Genomic DNA, 18,358 nt, shown 5'->3' with positions numbered 1-18,358 from the left:
ATCTAATAAAACTTCTATGTATATAGTTCCTTATGATATATAGTTATTATCACAACAATTTGGTCACAGAACGCAGCCAGCAGTTTCCCACCACCAAAATGGCAGAACCTAACTCTCTATTCACAAACAATGCTTTTGAGCTACTAGGTGGGCAGGAACTGGGGATAAAAGACAGGAGCTCACCATGTCCTGCGGAGCTGGACTCGAACTGCCGGAGTGCTGGCAATTGTTCAGCACATCTAGCGTCATTAAGCCTCTATGCCACCACGTTCCCTTTTGAGGCAAATAATCATCTTCTATCAGAACTTCAACTCAACATATTTTAGGAGAAGGAATTTAAGAAATATAAAAAGAATTACAGAATTAAGATACTAGCACATGCAAGCATATAATTATTGAAAGATAAGACCCAGAAAACACTCCACCTCTGCCAATTCTCAATCAATGCCTTGTCAAAGATCACAACAGATATGATGCCTTAAATTTTAGAATATTGTTTGTAACTAGGGTTTCCTACTTTTATCTGAAGCAACAACATACTGCTGACATGCCTTTTCAGAACAACTCCAAACCAACAACAAACACTTGAGATGTATTGCAGAATTTGGAAGAGGTGATAAAGCATATGAGGCAACTAGGAGAACATGTTGTAACTAGCTGCTGAAACAACTCAACTGAGACTTACATATTGGATGAAAAATGATGAATTTAAAATACAGTGAATTATTCATACTGTCAATAGAGGAAAGAACAATTTTATTTTAATATAATTATAGAAAAATTGCTTACAGTTGGGATTGAGGTTGTACAGCTCACTCTTCTTAGACGCCTTTGCATAAGATCATGTTCCATATTATTTACGTCACCTTTAAGTTTCTCAAGTTCCTCGTTCTCAAAGTTCAGCTCCTTTGCTAACCTCTCCATCCTTGCACGTTGATGTAACAGCAAAGCTAGTGCATTACAGAGAAAAATATGCATAAAATTAAGAAATCCAACTTCTATCTACAGAAGTACAAACAAATGACCTTTTCAAAAACAGAAGCAAACATAAACATGCAATCAAATGCTGAGGTACAAATACTTCATGACAAAGAAACAAGAGCTTACATAGTGTCTTTGAAAATAAGTATGCATCTTGCTTCTGCCATACCATAAAAAGGCGTGCCATCCCAATTGTAAACCATGTCCTTCCAAAGTTTATAGTCTTATATTTCTTAGTCCAATCCATTCTTTCATCCACGTCAATGAGAGAATGGATTGAATTAAGAAATTCAAGACTATTAATTTTGGAAGGACATGATTTACAATTGGGATGGCATGCTTTTTTATGGTATGGCAAAAATAAGATGCACAGTTATTTTCAAAGACACTATGTAAGAAATGCATTATTATTAGTGTGGGAGAGAATTAGAGATAAATATTATTTGAAAATACCAACATGGTTATCAAAAATAGAAGCGTTAATACACCCAAATATTATTAATATTAAAAATATTCTTAGTTACAAGGATATATTAACAGATAAGGGGGAATTGAAAGGGAAACAAGAAATAGAAGAACAAGGGATTGAGATGGATTGCTATACGCATATGCAAATACAAACAAGATATGAAAAAGATGCTAAATTATGTGGTTTTTATTTAGAAATGACAGAACTGGATAAGATACTCACAGGAACAAGTAACTATATAATTACTTATTGAGTATTAACCTAGAAGAACAGGTAAAAGAAACAATGATAGCCTGGGCAAAAATATTTGGATATTCAATTGAGTTAGACAAATGGCAGCACCTATGGGAAAGAAATTATAGGAATTATAAATTAACAATGTCCACAGCATATAAGGAGAATCAATACAAAATGTTTTATAGATGGCACATGCCATCTGAAAAATTAGCAAAAATGTTTAAAGATAAATCAGCTAAATGTTGGAAATGCCATCAGACACCAGGATCTTATTATCATATGTGGTGGACATGTCCAGAAGCGAGAAATTATTGGATTAAAATTAAAACATGGTTAGAAGAAATGATACAACATATGGATTTAAAACCTGAACTGTTCCTATTGGGTATCTTACCAGAGAAATTTAGTAAAGAAAATACATATTTGATTATACATATTATAAGTGCAGCGAGGATAGTATTTGGGCAAAGATGGAAAGCAGAGAAAATCCCTACGGAGGGAGAAATAATTAAGAAAATATTGGATTGTGCAGAAATGAATAGATTGACTTTGATCATTAAAGAGAGGAATATTTTAAGATATGGGGACAATTTTATCATTGGTTATAGAAGATATATATATATATATATATATATATATATATATATATATATATATATATATATATATGTATATGTATATGTATATGTATATGTATATGTATATGTATATGTATATGTATATGTATATGTATATGTATATGTATATGTATATGTATATGTAGGTCTTTGGTTATTCGGGTTTTCTCCCACGTAAAATTGGAGGTTTCTTGGCGACGTTTCGACGAAGTCTCATTCGTCATCTTCAGGCTGGTGTTCTTGGCTTCGTGCTTCCAGGAGCAATGTGAGATCGCAGCTGTCTCTTCCTTTTAACTCAGCTTAGTCTGAGTTGCAGGGGGATTTGAGCTGGTGAGCTGCGTTGTTGTTGTTTGGCTTCGTGTTTGTGGCCGTGCGAGCTCTTCATGGTGGGTATCAGTCTGCTTCATGTATGGATTGGAGGGGTTTAAAGTGGCTAATGATGCAACTGCGGTCTGGCTTCTGGTCCTTGGTCGTGGCTCATTATCAGTGTGGGTTTGAGTCTGCTTCTTCCCTGGTCCAACACCTTAAAGCCACAGGACATGATATTGACTTTAAAAAGACCAGAACTATCGCCAAAACTGAACACTTTAACAACAGAATAATCAGAGAAGCCATCGAGATAGAAAAACGCCCACACAGCATGAACAAACGAGACGATACCTCCCGCCTACCAGCCATTTGGAAACCCGCCCTTATTGACAAACGAGTCCCTAACACGATGAATGCCACCAGACCCACACTCACGAGAGCCACACAGGATGTCACCACCACACATCCACGCAGAAAGCAGACTCAAACCCACACTGATAATGAGCCACGACCAAGGACCAGAAGCCAGACCGCAGCTGCATCATTAGCCACTTTAAACCCCTCCAATCCATACATGAAGCAGACTGACACCCACCATGAAGAGCTCGCACGGCCACAAACACGAAGCCAAACAACAACAACGCAGCTCACCAGCTCAAATCCCCCTGCAACTCAGACTAAGCTGAGCACAACCAAGCCCCCACCCAAACAGAACACACCCCCAGCCAATCAGAGCACAACCAACCCCCCAGCCAATCAGAGCACAGCCAAGCCCCTAACCAATCAGAACACACCTCCACCCAATCAGAACACAGCCAAGTTCCCACCCAATCAGCTCACACCCCCATTAGCAGTTAAAAGGAAGAGACAGCTGCGATCTCACATTGCTCCTGGAAGCACGAAGCCAAGAACACCAGCCTGAAGATGACGAATGAGACTTCGTCGAAACGTCGCCAAGAAACCTCCAATTTTACGTGGGAGAAAACCCGAATAACCAAAGACCTACATACAAACACCCGCGAAAACCTCAGAAAACAAATATATATATATATATATATGTAGGTCTTTGGTTATTCGGGTCTTCTCCCACGTAAAATTGGAAGTGTCTTGGCGACGTTTCGACGAAGTCTCATTCGTCATCTTCAGGCTGGTGTTCTCGGCTTCGTGCTTCCAGGAGCAATGTGAGATTGCAGCTGTCTCTTCCTTTTAACTGCTAGTGGGGGTGTGAGCTGATTGGGTGGGAACTTGGCTGTGTTCTGATTGGGTGGAGGTGTGTTCAAAGTGAATTCACAACCAACCCCCCATCCAATCAGAGCACAGCCAAGCCCCTAACCAATCAGAACACACCTCCACCCAATCAGAACACAGCCAAGTTCCCACCCAATCAGCTCACACCCCCACTAGCAGTTAAAAGGAAGAGACAGCTGCAATCTCACATTGCTCCTGGAAGCATGAAGCCGAGAACACCAGCCTGAAGATGACGAATGAGACTTCGTCGAAACGTCGCCAAGACACTTCCAATTTTACGTGGGAGAAGACCCGAATAACCAAAGACCTACATACAAACACCCGCGAAAACCTGAGAAAACAAATATATATATATATATATATATATATATATATATATATATATATATATATATATATATATATATATATATATATATATAGGGTAATGTTGTAATGAAAGGAGTGAAGAAGAAAGAAGAGAATGAAGATAGATAAATCTTCATAGAAAAGTAAGAAATGTGGGAGAAATGTTATAATAAATGAAGATGGAGGAGTAGGAAGAAGACACAAAAAATGTACTCAGATGATACACTAAATGATCTATTATGTATTGTATGTTTGTCTATAAAATAAAAAAACGTTTATAAAAAAAAGGAACAAGAGCTATAGATGTAATATTCCTCCATAAGGAAGTTCATTATTTTACATACTCATGAAGATAAGGTAATCTTCACTTAATGCTAATTAGGACCTGAATTTTGATCACTAAACAATGCAGTTGTAAAGTGTGACATCACATGACTCTGCTGCTTACTGATAGCAGTTCCAAAAGTCACCAGTTAAACAAATCACTGTGGATCATTAAGTGAGGACTTTCCCTGACTGTGAATTCAGATTTCTTGATGGCTTTCTTATTGAATTTGCTTGTGGAAAACCATAAAGGAAAATTGCCAATCACAATCACATGATTTTTTATTCAAAAGTTTTTTATTTTTATTTCTCATAAACACATAGCCATACTTCTTTTTGTACCTTCAGATCAGTGTTGACTCTTGGTAATGGCCTAGACTAGTCCCTCAAAATATTAAAAAACTTCAATAAACATTGCAATTTATACTGATAAAACTCAAGCTATATTCAAGATTAAAACAAAAAATTTGTATTGTTATTTTTTTTTAAAAAAAGTACTCTACACTCTACACCTTTATGCTTCTTTTATCTGAAATATGTAATGGTATATTAGTTTTATATAGTCAGAATTTTTTTACGGTATTGTTCAGTTAAGTCATATTCCAAGACAGTCCAGTTTCCAGTTCATTTCTGTGCTATTATGTGGTGGACAATATATTAACAACTATTTTTGCGATATTATATATTATGCTATTGTTATGCTATGCAATGGTAGTTAGGTTAGGTTATCATACTTTTATCACCATATCACACTGATCCAGCAGGCCCACCCCATCACCATTTTTATGCTGCAGAATTCAAAGTGGTAAATGAAATAAGCGTGTTTCTTTCAACTTGAGAAAAAATCACAGACATGATTTTGTTAACCTATCCTTATTAACTTATACATTTGGAGGGATATTTGTATTTGGGGAGACAGCTATTTAAGATGAACCCCCGTCCACATGATCTGATACTCAGGAAACATTTTGAGAATTATTAAGCAAAAAACTCATCAATCTTACCTTGTGTATAAGCATAGTCATCTGATCCAGAGCTGGAACTTCTCTGGTACTTATGCCTTCCTCTTTCACCTCCAGATCCTGGTACAACTGAAATGGGTTGAATAGGTTCTGGTGCTGCAGAATGTTCTTCTTGGTCCACTAAATTTAGAAGATTCTCAGCAGGAGCTCGACCTACTGTGATTTTAAAAACTGCTGGATTTGGCTGAGATACCATTACACGGGGGGACTGTGTAAGGATACCTGAAGGTCCAACTGGTTGTGTATATGTTATATATACAGGATTAACATTATAAGGAGGTTTAGGCTGACCTGCTATACTTCTGGAAGGGGAACTTGAAGGAGTTGCAGGTGTATATAGTGGGTGCTGATTCCGTTGGGATGGCTGATTACTTATAGGTGAAGGGCTCCTATTAAGTGTAGTCCCCGGTCTTTGTGGTGGTTCAACAGTAATTTCTATCTTGTTCATGGAGCCTTTAGATAAAGTAGATCCACCATATGGGAGATAAGATACTGAGTGTCCACTTGGTTTTTGATATGTCTGTGGTGTTTGTTGATATGGATGGGGTAACACAGTTGAAGGACTAGGAGGCATAAATACATGGGAACTTTGATGTCCTAATTGGCTGGGTTGAACCTGATGTTGAGGTGATCCAAAAGGAGAAGGACACTGGGAAGCAGGTGGTGATCGAAAAGGAGACTGAGGAATCTGGGGCTGCTTGGGAGAATACTGAGAAGACTGATAGGTCTGTTGGTGTGGATAGACAGGTAATGGATGTGGACTATAATGTGAAACTGGACCTGGTGGTGACGTATGCCACTGTGTACTTTGAGTAGGAGTCTGTCGTCCCGAAGAACCTTGAGTTGTCTGCCTAATATAGAGTGATCCAGGACTTCCATAAGGAGTACTTTGAATTTGAGGAAGAATTTGTAAAGCTCTGGGTAAAGGCTGCCCAGAAGGCAGGTTTTGTGAAACTGTAACAGTTATAGGATTTGTGCTGTACCGAGGTATATGCATATATGGAGGAGGAGGACCTTGCATAGTAGATGTATTCATTCCAGGTTGTATGGGAGAAGATTGCTGAGGTGTCAGTGGAGGAGTAGTAGCTGCATTTCTATTCTGATCATTCATAAAAAAAGGATTGTAGTTTGGAGAAGCTGCTACAACAGCAGGAGCAGAATGTGGTTCTTGGACTAAACAGATCAGCTGTTTGCCCGGGGTGCACTGCGGATCAATATGTCCATCACTTGAACTATGTACCAGTGTACGACCACCATTAAGTTGAAGTCCATCCCCTCCATAGTTAGTATGAGGATTGATGCCAAGGTTAATATGCAGAAGACGATTCCTGTTCACTCGGGTGTCATCTGGGCTGTGATACTCCATATATAGGTATTTGTTGCTCTCTTGTGCAAGAATTCGACAACAAGCATCAAGATTGTTGTTATTCTAGAAGAAATAACATTCTATGGAGCAAGTTTTAGAAACTATAGTACAACAATCTGTTTTACTCTTCTGTATTCTATTTGCTAAGGTTGTTACTTTAGATTATAACTTAAAGTTATAATTTTGACTAACTTAAATTTGCTTATGAAGAGTCATATATAAACAAATCTTTCAAGATGTAAGAAACCTTCCACAAAGATTACAAGCATTATCTGTCAATCACCATCTAGATCAGGGGTGTCAAACTCAATTTCATTGAGGATCATATCAGCATTATGGTAGCCCTCAAAGGGCCAGTTGTAAAACTATGACCACTTATAGCGGCCAGATGGGCATGGCTGGGGTGGTCACAGCTAGGTAGCCATGGCTGGATGGGCATGGCTGACTCAACACCGCTCACTGGATGTGGCTGATTCAGGACAGCTAGGTCAGGATGGAACAAGTTGCACCGGCTAACTCGACATGGGGACAATTCGGTGCCCCATAAGCTCCTCACCTTCTCAAACTGCTGGCAGCCATGAACGTGCACACACATACACACACACATACACACAAACACACACTATATTCTAAATTTGGGGACTTGTATCCACAGAGGAAGGAGAGGGCACGATTGGCAGTTTGCAAGCTCAGATGTGGATAAGTCTCCTAGCTTGGAATGCTGTGTGTGTGTGTGTGTGTGTGTGTGTGTGTGTGTGTGTGTGTGTGTGCACAGCATGCCAAAGGAGACATTCTTCTCCCAATCCCAGACATCATTAGCATTTCCCTGTCCGGTGCCCCCTCGCAGCAAAGCAGGAGGAAGAGAACGACACTGCTGCGTGTGGAAGCGTGGAAGAGAAAGTTTGCAAGAAGCAGTTTCCTCTGAGTCCAACTTGACAGATCTCTGGAGAGCAAGAGGAGAAGGCAAGAGAGCAGTGCTCCCCGGTCCTGCACAAGAGAAGCTGGCCCTTCTCAAAAGGGAATCCCCATTTCCAATCATGCGTGGTAAGGATGCTGGCTTGTTGGGACAGACTTCCCTCACGCAGCTCCCCCGCCACCCTTTCCCCTTCTCCACAGATTTGTCATGTCAGAAGTTGGATTTGGAGGAAACTGCTTCCTGAAAACTTTCTCCTCTGCACTTCCACATGCAACAGAGTTGTCCTCTGCCTCCTGTGGGGGGGCAGGCAAAGGTGGGAGGGGGGATCCAGGAGTCTTCAGGGGAGGAAGGTGAGAGCAGGGCGAGCCCCAAAGTTTTGCCCACCAGAGGAGCCTTGCTGTCCGTCTCAGGCCACACGAAGGATCCCTGGACTGTGGTGCGGGCTGCCCGGAGCTCTGGACAGTGGAGGGCAAGCACTCTGCCTGGCCTTTGAGCTCCTGGGGCACCAGGACTTCTCAGGCCAGGCCAGCCCAACCCCTCTTCCCCAAGGGGGCACCCGGCCATGCTTATCTCCTCCTTGAGGCTGCTGCTGTGCTTGCTCTCCTTGGCCAGGATGCTCATGGTGGGTGCAGGAGGGCAAAGCGTAGGCCAAAGGGAGGCCCACTCCCTCTCCATGGGAGGAGACTTGGCTTTGTAAGCAAAGCATCCTCAGCAATAGGATGGGAGATCACCAGGAGAGGCCAGGAGAGGCCAGGAAGAGGCGGCAAGGGGATGGCAAGAGGGCAGCAGGGCTGCTGGTGGTCAAGTGCTAAGGCAGGACTTGCCTCAGACCCTCCCTCCACCTCCTTCCTTCTTCTCATTCCCATCTCCTTCCTTCCTTCCCTGCATCCCTCCTTTTCATTCCCATCTCCTCCCTCCCTATCCAGGAAGGGATGAAGGGAGGGAGAGAGGGTGGCACCGCTACCAGTGGCTTTGCCATGCAGGGGGCAGGGTAGGGCGCGGGGCTGTCCTAGTGAATAGGAAGTGCTTGTGGACTCTGGGGCCATAGAGGATCTGGAGGCACTGGTGGCATGTGCGTCGCTGCTTCTGGGGCTCTAGAAGCTGATTTACAACTTTGTGGCAGCCAACGCAGGCTGACCATATTCTGGCCTGGATGGCTGCCATGAAGTTGTTGTAAATCAGCACCTATAGCCCCAGCAGCAGCGACATACCCACTACCAGCTTTCCACTGCTTCCAGGGCCTCACAGTCCACAAGCACTTCCCTTTCACGGAACACCAGCCCCTGTGCACTCGCTGCTTCCTGTATACACGCCCAGGTGGAGTGCCCCACTGGGCTGGGGTGGACCAGGGCTGAGGCAGTGGGGGCCAGCCTCTCGCTATCTTCAGGGCAGCCCCATGGGCCAGATCTAACCACACTGTGAGCTGGAGCTGGACCGTGGGCCTTGAGTTTCACGTCTGATCTAGACAAACTTTTTTACAGCTTTGAAGTATGTGCAGTCACAAAATATCTCATTAATTCTCCCTAAAGATTTGTAAAACAGATGTTACCACTCCAAATCTTGTTAGCTAAAAGGCTTCCCCAAAACGAGAATATTTAATTTGTGTTATTCAATGAATGAACCAGAATGTTTAACTACTCCTTCTACTGCAGCTTGGGATAAGTAGTAAAACAGATATGGGAGATGTATGCAGAAACCGAAATACCTATCTCTTTAAGGCTTGAGTTTTCTACAGAATAATTCTTTTTTTCCCACATGGAATTTTGTATTCTGCGTACAATATTCCATTTCATAAATGTAAATGAAACTAATAGTGGAATGGAAGAAAATAAATTGTATAGAAAGAAAATATAGGATGGGAAGTACTTTCAAGAACAAAAGCTGAACATATCAAGGTGCTTCTACCAATCCTGAAGATTTAGAATTTAAGAATGAATTTATCCCCCACTGATTTTAGTAGGATATAAATTTCTAGCTATGTCCATGCTATTTAGTTATACTTTTATTTTTAATTAAATGGAGCCTAATAGAATTATTTCATTTGTAAAAGAAAAAAAGAAAGGGGAAGGAAGCAAACTGTTTCCTAAAAGTATAATAAGATAAATGAAAATTGGGTAAAATAACCAACTTTTACTATATTTGTTCTTATTCTCATCTCCTATAATCCACCGTCCCAGTTTTTTCCATACTGCTTGTGTTTCTGAAAAGTTATTCTTGCATCTTGTTTGGTTACCCTTATCTACTACTTCAAAGAGAAACTACTGTTGGGGCAACCAACACCTACCTGGAGCATGCATTGAGACACCACACTTTCAGGAATCTCAGGAAAACGTTGCCGGAGGTCATGGAGTACCTGCATATCTAACTGCTGGCTTCCCTGTGCCATGCCAGATTGATGTTTAAGTTTCAGGACTTTCAGGGAATAGCAGTCAACAAACTTTCCAGCAATTATGATCTTTGAATGCTTCACACATCTTCTGCAAAAAGAAAGATAATTGAGAAAATTAACATAATAAATAAAAATGATACCGAATAGCATACTAACACTTCAATATGAGCATTTCAACCTAGTTTACAAAATCTTATCCCCCTTTAATGCCACAATGAATCCTCACAAATACACATATCTAAAGTGAATATTTACAATTCTCACAATAAAATTACATCTAAAGATATTTTTTTTCCTTTTAGCCTCAAAAATGGGCTGAGTCTCCCTTTCTATGACCCTTAATTCAGGATAGAGTCAGAACATCTAGATGGACACTAAATTCTCATATTATACTTCTTCCTTTAGTATGAACATTTGAACCAGACTTCTCTTTACAAAGTCCATGATCCAAAACTAACAAGGATAAAAGGTTTTTTTTTTTTTTTTTGAAGATGCCAGCCACAGTTCTTGGTGTAACATTAGGAAATCTGTTCTCTAGATTGTGGTCACTAAAACCTGAAGCCCAACACTGTCCACAACTATGTAATAGTTTAATGTCGATTCTTTTCAGACAATTATCCATGTCTCATATTAATGTGCAATTTTATGACTATCAGAAAGATAAACAGCAATAGGTAATTCTTGAATTAAACTTCATCAATGTTCAAATGTGGAATTTTACGACATTATAATTATTATTTTATAGGAAAACTATCGCGAGTATATATATGGTTTTCAAGTCCAGTATTATAAAAATATGTTCAATTGATTAAGTTATCAATCTAAATACAAAGCGATCTAAGCATACCAAAATTATCTACGATTGATTCACTAACACAGTATCTGTAGACACCACTATTTGCATTATACAAATGAACGAAGAAATTTTCCATCATCATATATTTATTCGGATGGTAGAGGGAGACAGGAAAGAAAAAAAAGAATCCTATGTCCCCAAACTGTTAGACCACTGGTTTTTAGGCCATTTCTGCTGTTGTTGAGCACAACCACCTTTTTCTATCCTTCTGAGAAAAAGAAATGATCCACTATCATATTATCTCAGAGAATCTTGGTAATTCATATTTTGCATTACCTTACTTTTATGCCCTATTCAAAGCATGGAATAAATGACTTAACTGAATAAGTAGAAATATCTTCTCTGAGAAAAACTAGATCTATAAAGATGGTCATTCATACAACCAAAGACTTTAAAAGGTCCTACATAAAGTAGCACATACCAGCTGTTTTTCAGCATGTATGATAATCCAATTAATCATACAATTTATTGTATTGTACATATTTATGTATTGTATGATTAACTGTATGATTGTACAATTATTAATTTTTGATCCAAATTAAACCATTTCAGTAAATTATTAAATGACAGGAAGAGGATGCTCTGTGCAAAAAACAGCATATACAGGCAGATCATAAATTTCAGTAAATAAAAATAAGATATGTAGAATGAAAATGCTTCCAATTATTTGAACTATCCACATTCTTATGATATACAATTTTCATTAATCATATCCCTTGGCATGTTTAAAGATGTCAAATATGACCACACAACTTCTGAAAAACTTGTTTCCTTGCTCATCTATAATAAATTATGAACCAAGGAAAAGTAAAGCATGGTGTCAAGTTTCCGAAAGATGCCCTAATTAATTCATGAGCCATGATCCAAACTTCAAAGGAAATATATTCATTTATTAGGAGCACCATTCCGGCAATACTTGGATGCAGTCAGGACTGATCTCACATAGATTTACGTTCCCCTATGACCCTGTCTCTCCCCTCCGCCCTGGCCATGTCATAAATCACATTCTCCAATTAACCACTTTGGCTGGCTGTGAAACCTAACACCCTCCTTCTGATTACGGTCAGAAAAATGTATGGAATTCACTTCAGTTCTCCCTCCCTCCTGCTCATGGCAACTTGAAAGCTTTGCAAGTTGACACATGGATTCAGAAAGAAGTTATTCCTGTATGTACCGTATTTTTCGGACTATAAGACCCTCCGGACTATAAGACACACCTAGCTTTTGAGGAGGAAAACAAGAAAAAAAAATCTGCCTCTGCCTCCCAGCAATTTGCCTCCTTGCAGCAAACAGCCTGGTCAGCTTCAGCACAGCCTAATTTAACACGAGCAGCTGATTGGTGGTTGGATCTGCCTCCCGGAATACCGCCTATCAGCAATCCAGTGAGGATTGCGGCCACCCATCGTCACTGTCGCAGCCCATCGCTGCTGCTGCCTATCGCCACCTCTGCACGCCCCATTTTTGGCCTCCGTGTGTCCCATTTTCTGCCTCCGCGCATCCTGTTTTTGACCCATTCCAGTTAGCGGGGATAGGAGGCAGCGATTCCCGCCTAGAACGGGCTGAAAATGGGGTGCATGGAATCTGAAAACAGGATGCGCAGAGGCCGAAAATTGGGCAAACAGAGGCGGAGATAGGCGGCGGCGGTGGCAGCGATCCCCGCAGCCTGGAACAGCTGATAGGCGGTATTCCAGGAGGCAGATCCAACTGCCAATCAACTGCTCATGCTAAATCAGGCTGTGCTGAAGCTGACCAGGCTATTTGCGGTTTGCTGTAAGGAGGCAAATTGCTGGCAGGCAGAGACCGAAAGGGGGGGGGGGGCTTCAGCAACATTCCCTGTATAAGACGCACAGACATTTCCACCCACTTTTTTGGGGGGGAGGGAAGTGTGTCTTATACACTGAAATATATGGTATAGGTATACACATATAGCTCTCTAAAACCAACATTCTCAGAATGCAAAACAAAATGTTAATTGGTCTTCACTATAAGCCCTTAAAAAGAGAAGAATGTATTGCTTTCCTATGAGTTACATTACAAAGCAGAAGGCTTGTCATTGACCAATTAATAGGTACTATTAAATTTCCCTGCTTGTAATTCTTTGCTAAAAAAAGAGAAAAATCAACAAAAGATACATACAAAAAAATGAATTAAAGGATTATTTAGTTTAAGGAAGGCTATATTTTAATGAACTATCAGGCAGAACATTTTATGGTGCTTAATTCTTTCTACAAATAATTTTCTGTTCTGTAAATTAATTATCAATAATAAATAGCTGCAAATTGCAAATGAGTAGTTTAACATTGTTAAGTAATTATCTTTGGTAAGTATGTAAAAGAAAAGAATGTTATCAATCTGAAAACTGGAAATATTTATATGTAAAATTTTTATATAGTGCCTTAATTTACATAAAAGTTTCCACGCTTTTTTCCTCAAAAAAAAATCAACATTATTCTTAATTAGCACTATCACTCTATATATTTCTGGAGGATACTAAACTTCCACTTCATTTTTTACATTGGGTACTGCCTCATAAATCCATAAAAATACAGATACTGCCATGTATGAGGTATTTCCAGTACAATCACCACCATTAATTTGGCACTACAGAATGAACCATTAGAGTATGTTTATAAAGCTAAAAAAAAGTTATTCCCTATACCTAACTTGCTTTGCAAGTGTGTTGGTGTGGTTGTATGTGTGTATCTTTGTGTAAAAGACATAAAAGAATAAATTTGTTTAATCTACAGCAGGGGTGTCAAGCTCGCGGTCCACGGGCTGGATGCGTCACATGCTGGCCATCCCACCCCCATTTTAACATAGGAGAAAACAGTTGCAATACGTCATGTGACATGTTGTCACGAGTTTGACACCCCTGATCTACAGCAGCAGCTAAGCATTAACTACAGGTAGTCCTTGACTTACAACAGTTCATTTAGTGACTGTTCAAAGTTCTAAGCATTGAAAAAAGTGACTTATGAACACTTTTTACACTTACAACTGTTGCAGTATCCCCATGTCACGGGTTCAAAATTCAGGTGCTTGGCAACTGACTCATACTTATGATGGCTGCGGGTGTCCCAGGGTCAGTCATGTGATCACCTTTTGCATCTTTCTGACAAGCAAAGTCAATGGGGAAGCCAGATTCAACAACCTTGATACTAATAGCTGCAGTGATTTGCTTACCAAATGTGGTAAGAAAGGTCATAAAATGGGACAAATGTCTCACTTAGCAACAGAAATTCTGAGCTCAATTGTGATCGTAAGTCAAGGACTACCTGTAGTACTAATGCCAATGTTGAATCTAATTATAAAACCTAGCTCTATAATCACAATCAACGAAGAGCTCCGAGTTATTACAGAAACACTTTGAATTGATAGCAGTCACTCCTTTTGTCCCAGCATCTGAATATTTGAGGTATACTATTTCTGAACATAATGACTTGATATTAATAGTCATTGATAAATCTATTGAATTTACATAATATCCATATGGTATTTACTGAAAGTTATTTTTAAAAACTGCCTGTTGTTCCATATCATTACATCTGCTGAAGGAATAACATTACCCTGTCACTTAATACATTCCCACTATAAAATACAGTTATCATTCCAGCTAAATCCATGCAGTTTTATTGGCAATATTTTGGAAGTGGTTCACGGTTGTTTTATTGGAGCTGAAAAAGGGTGACTGTCCCCAAGTCCCCAAGCTTCATGCCTAAAGCAACTCATATTTTATTTTATTATTTATTTATTTTATTAAATTTGTATACCGCCTTCTCCTACTGGACTCAGGGCGGCGCACAGCCAAAATAAAACATCCCAATACAAAATTTAAAATTTGTTAAAAGAATTACACAACTTTGGCCTAAATTTAAAATCCCGACTAAAATCCATAGACAATTAAAAATCTAACATCTCAAAAAGGGGGGGGGGGGTTTACGCCAGCCCTGCTTGGTGAAAAAGAAAAGTTTTTAGGGCACGGCGAAAAGCCTGGAGATCTGGTATCATACGTATCTCTGGGGGCAGGTCGTTCCAGAGGGCAGGTGCTGTCCCAGAGAAGGCCCTCCCCCTGGGAGTTGCCAGCCGACACTGCCTGGCTGACGGCACCCTGAGGAGTCCCTCTCTGTGGGAGCGTATTGGCCGGTGGGAGGCTATCGGCGGCAGAAGGCGATCCCGCAAATACCCAGGTCCAATGCCATTTTCCTGGTTTTATAGCCAGATACCTATCTGATACACCAACTAATTCTCAAATGTCAAATACGCACATTTTAATCTTACGATAATAAGCAAATACCAAACACAGGATTTTTATTTGTCTGCCAGTCTTGTTTTATAAAATACTTTTATAAAATGTTTTATAAAATAAGGAAAGAAGAAAATAAAAAATATTTTTCAAGACAAGAAATAGTCAATTAAGAAAACACTGAACTTCTTGTTTTCCTATTTAAACATTTTATGTAAAAAGCAGTGCATTACTACAATAAGAAATTAGCATTACATGTTTAATTTTTACTTTCACCATATATAAAGAGCATAAATATGTAGGGGTAGATAAAGTTTATATATCTATATATTGCAAAGCTTAAGATGAAAAAAGACCCCCAAAACTATACTGACTCCCCTCTATGATGGAACAGGTTCTCTATACACTCAGTTCCTCATGCAATAAGGTTACCCTGCTGTTTTAATTATGAGATAACAGAATACACAATTAGGAATAGGATCCAGAATACCACAGATATAAAGGCATTAGAAAAAGCATTTTTGTTTAGTTTTCAGTCTAATCTACTCTGAATTGGCATGCTCTAGCAAACAATAAAGAAATAAAATAATCACAATTATTTAGAATTCAGCAAAAATATATACAGCAAACCTTGCTTTCACTTGAGATCTCTATTTCCAAAGCTGCCAAATCAAAGTAGCAGCAGCATCATACTGCAGTGACTATGCTGAGAGCACATTCCAAAGGAAACAGCAACAATTAAACTTGCAAATACTTACAACAGTTATACAATAGTTTCAAGGCTTTAGTAGTGGTATTATCACATCTCTATTATACAAATGCATGAATAGGTGCGCCCTATTCTAAGCAACCCAATTACAAACTCCAAAACAGACCAAAAGTTTAGAAATGTGTACAGGTATGGAAAGAAGTTTTGCCTTTCTATCCAACTGAAATACTGTAATGGGTTGAGAACTAGATTCCAAAAGATCCAATCCAAGATCATCTAAAGTGAGGGTGGTGGCAAGCAGGTTAAATCATGACTCTTTATTATAGGCCTCAAGGAGTAAATTCTCTACCAATCATCTGGCTTGGTTAAAGCTGATCCTTCTTATACACCCAGTGCCTCTCTAGAAATACCAGCATTGGAATCATTGTAAAACTAGTATATGAAATTGATAATTTCATTTCGTTTATTCTATTTGCTTCCAAGCCTCCTGCTACCTTTAATATCCTCTCCTTGCAAGATTCTAATGCAGAGTAGTTACTTTTGTGCTACAGCTGCCTTTTCTTGCGTGTACGCTTTTGTGCATAGGGGTGTGCAACTTCCCCCTTCATAATAAAGCCCGCCCTCACTCTTACCACAACCACCCACCTCAAGTCCATTGCTTTGACCTCTTCTGGACACTTCCCACTTAACAGGCGTTAAAACAGCAAGCCACTACCCCCACTCCCCTTCTTCCTTCGCCTGTCAGGCTTTACTAACAACCCACTTGCTACGTTCGCGCGCCGCACAGGCTGACAGACCCACGCCGAATTCTCCCAGGAGCTTTCTCTCTCTCACCGCTCGCGGGGGGGGCTGCTTCCAGCACAAATATCTCACGATTCCTACCCAGTCGGCCCCCTTGCGCGGGGGCAGCTGAGGCGACCAGGCCCCCCTGACTTCGTGGGGGCGGGACGGCCCCCCCTTTCCCGTCTGCGTGCGGCGAGGGGGCGTCTCCGGGTGGTAACGGTGGGGGCGGAGGGAAGGGGTGGGGCAGAGTGCTGGCCACGGTCGGGAAGCCTTTCTGGATCCAGCCTGGCCCCGCCCGGTCCGAGCCGCGCGAGGCAGAGGAATTCAGCCTCAGCCGCCTGGCTGAGGCCCAGGAGGAGGAGCCTAGCCGAGTGTCTCCGCTTCCTTTTCAGGGACTTAAAATAAAATCTCCAAGAACTCCCAACAGCCGTCATTTCTCATACCGTGGCGAGCGGTTGCCGGTGTGTGGGGAAAGAGTAGTGGAACTCAGCGGTGCTAAACGAAGGGTTGTGTTCAGGCTTTGTCCCTGCTTCGAGCGAATGTTGGTCGAGAAAAGAAGCCAGTCTTCTGCCGAAATTCTCTTTTCTTTCTAGCAAAAGTCCCTTGTGTATGTGTGTGCTTTAAATAATTGTAAACGCAATTTGGATAGATGGGCGAGTTAGTCTGCAGCATCAAAAAGAAACATGTTTTGCAGGTTAAACGAATACAAGAGAATTCTTTAGAACTACTAGACATTTGTTTTCAATATCCAGCATTCTGAGTGACAAAAAAATATTTCTTAAAAGTATTACTCATACTTTTAAAAGTATAAGATTCTCCCTCACTGCGAAGCAGAAATGTATCTTTTCTAGGTTCCTATGCATTTAAAAACTTCATGGCAAACAGCAATCCAATCAGCACAAATCTTTTTTACACAGCTGTAGGAAGTCACTCCATCTCCCAAAGTACGAACTCTGCAGGGGAAGAAAGCAAAGCAAGCTTTCCTTTTTAATTTTGATGTAGTTTAAACTGCTTTGCTTTAATATTTGTTTCTTCGTGTACTCAAGAGTTCGTGAGCAGCGATGTAACCGATTTTCTTAAAACAAATCTACTAAGAAGAAACTCGAAAGTCAATGCCGCTGTAGACTCTTGTATTTCTCATTTTCAATACGGCACAATCGCACTAAAAAACTATCGCGAGAATGAAATTATAGGCGGGAGTGACTACAGTTCAAAATAGTTCAGTGAGACTGGTGTGGATGACGGCGTTCCTAATCCTATTTTTAGTGTCTCTCTTTTTCCAAAACATTCAGTATGGAAGAAAAAGAAACGTAGCCTCTGGGGGAATCGTAGTCGCAGTATCGAATATATAACGAGATCTTTCAACCTGGCAACTTTAAGATGTGTGAATTTCAATTCTCGGGAATTCTAGGACTTGAAGTTGCCAAGCTTGAAAAGCGCTGCTGTCAAGGTGCGGGATAACCAGACACTGGTCTACGGTACTGATCGAACAGTCAGGAAAGGGGAGAAGTTGATAAGTTATTTGAAAGGCATCAGGGCAA

The 18,358-nt window shown here is 40.3% G+C and overlaps 1 protein-coding gene across 15 annotated transcripts in view; it reads right to left on the bottom strand.

The window, feature by feature from the left end:
• The window catches only part of TAB3 (TGF-beta activated kinase 1 (MAP3K7) binding protein 3), a 57,274-nt gene extending 39,294 nt beyond the window's left edge, over nucleotides 1–17,980 (bottom strand). For 4 of the 15 annotated variants that reach the window (XM_087871313.1, XM_087871319.1, XM_087871320.1 and 1 more), the window contains exons 1-4: nucleotides 16,680–16,860; nucleotides 10,122–10,314; nucleotides 5,538–6,984; nucleotides 790–950 (exon numbers count right to left, since the gene is read on the bottom strand). In XM_087871313.1, coding sequence (XP_087727439.1) covers nucleotides 790–950; nucleotides 5,538–6,984; nucleotides 10,122–10,314; nucleotides 16,680–16,690 — 1,812 coding nt within the window. In that variant the 5' untranslated portion in view covers nucleotides 16,691–16,860. Of the gene's footprint in view, nucleotides 1–183; nucleotides 274–789; nucleotides 951–5,537; nucleotides 6,985–10,121; nucleotides 10,315–16,679; nucleotides 17,115–17,260 lie in introns of those variants that run through there. The other 11 variants (XM_087871317.1, XM_087871322.1, XM_087871318.1 and 8 more) reach the window with 9 other exon arrangements.
• Nucleotides 17,981–18,358: the final 378 nt, after the last annotated feature.

Source organism: Pantherophis guttatus, chromosome 5 (genome assembly GCF_059756535.1).
Source record: "Pantherophis guttatus breed Tessera chromosome 5, ASM5975653v1, whole genome shotgun sequence".
NCBI lineage: Eukaryota > Metazoa > Chordata > Lepidosauria > Squamata > Colubridae > Pantherophis > Pantherophis guttatus.
The sequence above is the reverse complement of the archived record's forward strand: the minus strand, read 5'-3'. Positions and strand labels throughout refer to the sequence as shown.